General features: G+C 33.0%; 1 protein-coding gene across 2 annotated transcripts in view; it reads left to right on the top strand.

Moving 5' to 3' along the window:
* Positions 1–269: 269 nt before the first annotated feature.
* The window catches only part of LOC149419970 (monocarboxylate transporter 14), a 174,579-nt gene continuing 168,848 nt past the window's right edge, over positions 270–6,000 (top strand). For both annotated transcript variants that reach the window (XM_089637399.1, XM_089637398.1), the window contains exon 1: positions 270–435. In XM_089637399.1, the coding sequence (XP_089493525.1) occupies positions 322–435 (114 nt within the window). In that variant the 5' untranslated portion in view covers positions 270–321. The remainder of the gene's footprint in view (positions 436–6,000) is intronic.

Below are 6,000 nucleotides of genomic sequence, written 5' to 3'. Positions count from 1 at the left end.
AAACAAAAGGAGTCTAGCCCTGCATCATAACATTCTTTACTTTATTTAAACACTCCCACAAGCTGGGAACGGATTCAAATGACTTCAAATTCGAATTTGATTTGAAATCGCTTCCGTATGGACTTCGCCCCCTCGCGTAGGCCAATACCGATAGACACAGAAGAATAAGACTCACACTCCAGGCCGCAATAGTTTTCCAGTGCGCTCCTGGCCTTTTTCAGGCGTGAGGGGTGGTGGGTGTTTGGCGGCGTTTATGAGTCGGCAGACAGCAGTCAGCAGGCCGGGAGCAGAGCAGCCGTTAGTCTTCAGCCAGTCGCGGGCATGGGACCGGCGCCCAGCCGGGACGTCCCTGGCGCCGGTGAACTCGACGCCGATGCCGAGGATATTGAAGATGACGACGACGTCATCAGGCCGCGGCCGCTTCCTGACTACTTAGTAAGGGCACATCCTTATTCATGCTTTTGGCTCACTCAAACTTTCAGCAGTGTTATTTGTTATGCAACCAAGATCACTACCAAACTTTATGTCATGATTGTAATATGCGTTTTCGGCGCAGTAAGAGATTCTGTTGTAACCGCCAAATTTTTTATTTTTATTTACGAGTTTTAAATCTGCGATAATAGTCGTCACAAAATAAAGTTTTATATCCTATTAGATTGAAGTATAAAAGCATGATAGTTGGTAGGTAGTTGTGGTTACAGCAGTATCGGTTTTCTGTGATGAAACATTCAGGAATGCAAAACAAAAATAAACGAATTGTAAGTTAATTTCAACAAAGATTTGCTTTGATTGTAAAAAATTCTGTTTTTTATGTTATGATAGGTATATTATTATGTACTTATACCTAATACAGTATACAAAGAAAACCAAGAATTACCTTTAAAATCAACGAGTTAGTCCTAGCCATCAAAGCTTTGCTTTAAATTGAGAACTTTGTTAAAGTGTACATGCGTTATTCTACCTAGTCTGCTTGCAACAAATGCTTACAAACAAAACACAATTCATGCAGTTTACATTTTACAAAAAACTTTCATTCCTAAAGCTGTTTTTCAATCTTGTTTCAGATAAATTATACAAAATAAAAAAAATAACTATACAATAGAATAAACAATTTTCGCTAATTTGTTTACCATTTAAGATTACAGCATCATATCAAGTCCTTTTTGATAGTTTATTTCATTATTATTAAAATAACGGTTGAATATATTACCATGGTTTAACGTTAAACAGTCTACAAGCAAGCCGATTCGAATATAAGTTCCATTAAAATTATAGTAACTCACCTAATGGAACATCTTTAATTCCTGAAAGATTTTTTCAGGAATGTTTCGGTGCATTGCAGATGTGTTTTTGCGTGCCACAAACTATAATAGGTCTTGACTTATCTATTCAGTGGTCTTGAATTTGCCAAATAACTCTCAATTACTGTCACATTACTCTTCTTAATTGTTTTTTTTTATAATATTAAAGGACTTAACCGAGCGCTTAAGGCGAAGCTTAATGCCAAATCACTATTTTTATTAATCTTTATAACGAATTTGTGTACATTAAGAAAACCAAAAAATATGATTTAGCTAAATTGAAGGTTTTCCTATCGCTTCGTTGAAAAATATGTACTACAAAAAATATTTTTCCAATAGAAATGTATGAACGCATAATGGATACAACTTAAAAAAAATAAAATTTTATAGCTAAGATTATCTGTGACAGTTTTACTTGATTAACTTTTTTGCTTTCTTATAAAATTATTTACAAAATAAGTAAAAACAAGTTTTTTGCTTGAAATCGAACGTTTCTAGACTCCGTTTGTCAAGCGATTTTAATGCCTATTACCTACGATATAAGGTATACCAAGAATATACACATTTTTTGCTTGTAGCTTCCTCTTAAAATCCGTGTTTCGACGTATTTTTCAAGAACGCAATCAGTAATACCTAATTATATTTTAAATGTATGCTTTTTTTAACAAGTATCTTTACATTGGTACTGTATTTTATTTCGGTAAAGTTGTCGAATTCCGCCTCAGGCAAAGGCTCTTTAAAAAAACAACACTTGATTTCATCTAACTAATGGAGATAAATATTTTTTTAATTATTTTTTTAAATTTTATATAAATATAAATTACAAACAATGCAAAACAAAATGAACCTTTGTCTGTCCAACTGGGAAGGATTCCCGTTTCAGGTTAGCCAAATTGTGTATTTAGTACATAATATTCTTACAATGGAATGGCGATGCTGTCAAAACAAATTTTGAGAACATTGTTGATTGCATTCGAAGTGACAGGATGGTTTCTTTATCCTTGAAAGAATCGCAAAGATGTAATTTATTACCAGGGTCAATTTGGATAACATTAGTAATTGCATTCAGAACAGATGAATGGTTTCTTTCGGGACATCACATTTCGGGACAGTCTGAGATTCTTTCCAGGGCATTTTGGAGAACATTTACAACTGTATAGTTAGAATTTCCACTGCCGTATGACATATGAATTTCTAATTTTAAAATTTCGCATCTTTATTTATTAGGCTAGTCATTATTATACAGCAATCGAAATAAAACCGCGCAAAAGATTCGTAAATCAAATTTAAATAATAACAACAATGAAGATCAAGTATTAGGAACAAAAATAATCATTTTTAAACTAGAAATAAAAAGTGATTTTAGATCCTTATCTCTCTTAAGTTTAAACTAGCCTTTTGGAAGATAAAAAATAAAATTTGACATGATATTATCAACGCTATTATTTTTTTTCTATCTAAGTACTTAAATAAGTAATAAAAAAAATTAACATTTTTTTTTAACTAAACACTTATTGGTTCATATTAGATATGTGAGTTTGTGTTAGCATGAGTTCGCTCTCGACTCTCCCCATGTCCGGAAGCCAATTGCTGACCCATTTTCGCAAAGCGCTAGCACTTTTCAATTTAAGTCGGGGGTTTAATAAACACAAAATATGTTTATATAGCGTTTTTATTACGAAAAAATTGAACTCTAATGCATCTTTTACAATCTCTCACGACATAAGTAGTTGTTTCTTGCAGTAATTAAGTTAACCAAGTGGTATTTATAATTATGAGTGTATAAGCGTGAGGCGAAAATCGATAAGCCTATCTTTATTTCTATGTATTGTTTAATAATATTAAGGAATTGTGTTATAGAGAGGATATTGTATCATATTAAGATGTCTTACTAAGCATACAAAATTCACCGGTGAGCCATTTTGATAAAATTTGAAATAAACATTTATAACAAAAGCGAGGAAAATAAAATATATTGAGTAATAAAACAAAGAATTTGTTTTTTCCACAAGATGCGATGTAAAATTATTAAAACGTACACTAATTTCGGTTGTCGTGAAGTGATTTCCTGCGTATTCGTGCGTAATGCGTAAAATTATTTATTATTTAAGTTCAATTAAGTATTAATTTCAAAAATTCGAACTGATAAATATCAATCCTTTTAGACAAGCGATAAAGCAGGTTAAAAAATGATTAAGGACGATTTGAACAATTCTTCAAATTTCAAAGATAATTTTCAGTTCTGTGAAAGATCTTTTCAAGTTCTGTTATTATTTCAGTTCTGTCAAGCATCTAGCCTATAATGAAATAATAACAGAACTTGAATAGGACTTTCACAGAACCCGAAAATAAACGTTGAAATTTGATGAATTGTTCAAATTCTGTGACAAAAACCCATCCTTAATTAATTAATAATTATTCATTTGAAATGTGTATTTCTTTTGTTTAAATGTTCGACAGATCGTAATTTCTCAAGCTTACTAACATTCGACAGGTAAATTTGTTCTTTTGAAAAGCAATGATCCTGAAGTAAATATATTTTTTAGTAAATACTTTCAGCTTAAAAAATCCTACAATTTAAATATGCTGTTATTTTTCACGGGTTTTCGGGTTTTTCGCGCGGAAATGTACGAAGAGCAAACGCAATTAATCATAATTTTTTATTCTTAATCCATCACCATAGTTAGTTTTATACTAATTTGCAGTGGAAGAGTAAATTAATTAAATGACTCATCATTTCGTGTCGGGTTTTGAAAATTATACAAATAGTTTTGACTAGGCGTTCTTTATTTTCCGTGTCGTTTACAGAACATGAAAAATGTTTTGTTGTGATGTTTATACACTTTCATTATTAAATACCTTTAACAGGTATTACGAATTGGTAAAAACCACGATAAAACTCGAAACAACTGAACCTTTTTGGACAATTTATAATTATTTTTATAACAGTTATACTTCCGAATTTTATAACAATTTTGTCATAAAATGAAGGCATTAAATTATATTGACGTTAGGCGGGAATATTTTGGTTTTTTTTTCTCCCGTAGTATCGAACCACTCTTCGAAGAGAACGAATTTAAGCTTTTCGCTGTGGCGGAAAGTTGATGATAACACGAAAAACACTCCCTTTATGACACGGTGAAATAGAAAATGCAGTCAACAAAAAGAACCACCTTGAAACATCATGATTAACGAGTCTTTTTCATATAAACGGCAATATGTAGAATTTTAATAGCCTACATGTTCGGGGTGTAAGCCTCTCTATACAATAATTGTTGATGCCATAATCTCACTGGCTCCAGACGGTTAGGAATCTTGTGCGGTATTCATATAAAACTCTAGTTTTTACTAAAAAAATGACTAATATGCGTATACGAGTGAAATAGTTGAAACGAGGGAAATGGTCGAGGGTTAAGGCTCTCGACTAGCAAGCTGGAAGTCGCGGGTTCAAATCCCGGCGTGCGCAAGCAAATTTTATTTGATTAATTTGTGTTATTTCACTAATTATCGTTTAAAATAATATACAGTATATTTGCGGCACGTTCCAGAGTGAAAGATACTCTCAGTATCGCCCTGGTGTAAGACCACCGTTCATAATTGAAACGTTGCTTGGATTGGCTTTGGCCGTGTTTGGTGACCAGATCTGAATAGCCAGGTACTTCCCCACCTTCCTCTTGTCCATCTCCTTCTCTTTCCTCACACAACATACCCTAATTGGGGATGCCATAGTCTCACTGGCTTCAGACGGTTGGGATCAGTTGAAAATCTTATGCGGTTTCCCAAATAAAACAAATAATAATAATACGTAAACGGCCCGCTAAAATTTGTATACGGGACGTTCAATGAAACCTCAGTAACATAGATTCACTTTATTCATGTAAGTTTTCAACCTCGGTTTGTTTCAAATTATCTTATTGAAAAGAAATATTGAATGACAACAATTTTGTCTAAATTTTCTACAGTTGTTACCTAATAAATTTAAAGAGCCCACGATTAAAACGTTACTAACTTAAAATTTTTGCTAGTGATATATTTTTGGGATATTAACCTTTTTTGCTCTACCTCCTTCTTTAGCTAACGTTTCGGACAGCATTACAGTGTCCATCATCAGGGCAGATGTGTAATGATGATGGAAACTGTAATGCTGTCCGAAACCTTGACTAAAGAAGGAGGTAGCGCAACACGGCATAATAACCCAAAAATATATCACTGTAATACTTTTTGCGGTGAAAATTACAAATTTTATCTAAAATTGTTGCGTTGACCTATAAATTTCTGACAGAACAGGTTGTGCAAATTTCATGAAGCCAAAGCTCTTTTTTGTGATAGACGCGAACTAAGTCTACTTTATACAGTTTCGTAGCACTATACGATCACGATAATAGATGTTCCAAATTTACATAAAAACCTTCGAGGTCGAGGTCCATTCTATAGTAAAATACGCAAATTCTGAGGTCACGAATAAGTTCGATTCGGAAACGTGACTGGCGTAAAACATGTTTGTTATGTTGTTGAAAACATTGTTGGGATTTCGATTGGTATTTTTTTATTGTTATTACTAATTTGTATTCGATTACGTAGCTTGAACCAGCAGCTGACGTAAAATGAATAAATAACAACGATTGGGTAAACCTATACACGGTGTCCAGAAACTCGGTAGCGGTAAACTGGTGAATCTACTACATCACGTTTTTGGTTT

The sequence above is a fragment of the Hesperophylax consimilis genome, chromosome 11 (genome assembly GCF_061612785.1).
Source record: "Hesperophylax consimilis isolate HC1 chromosome 11, BYU_Hcon_1.0, whole genome shotgun sequence".
Lineage (NCBI taxonomy): Eukaryota > Metazoa > Arthropoda > Insecta > Trichoptera > Limnephilidae > Hesperophylax > Hesperophylax consimilis.
The sequence above is the reverse complement of the archived record's forward strand: the minus strand, read 5'-3'. Positions and strand labels throughout refer to the sequence as shown.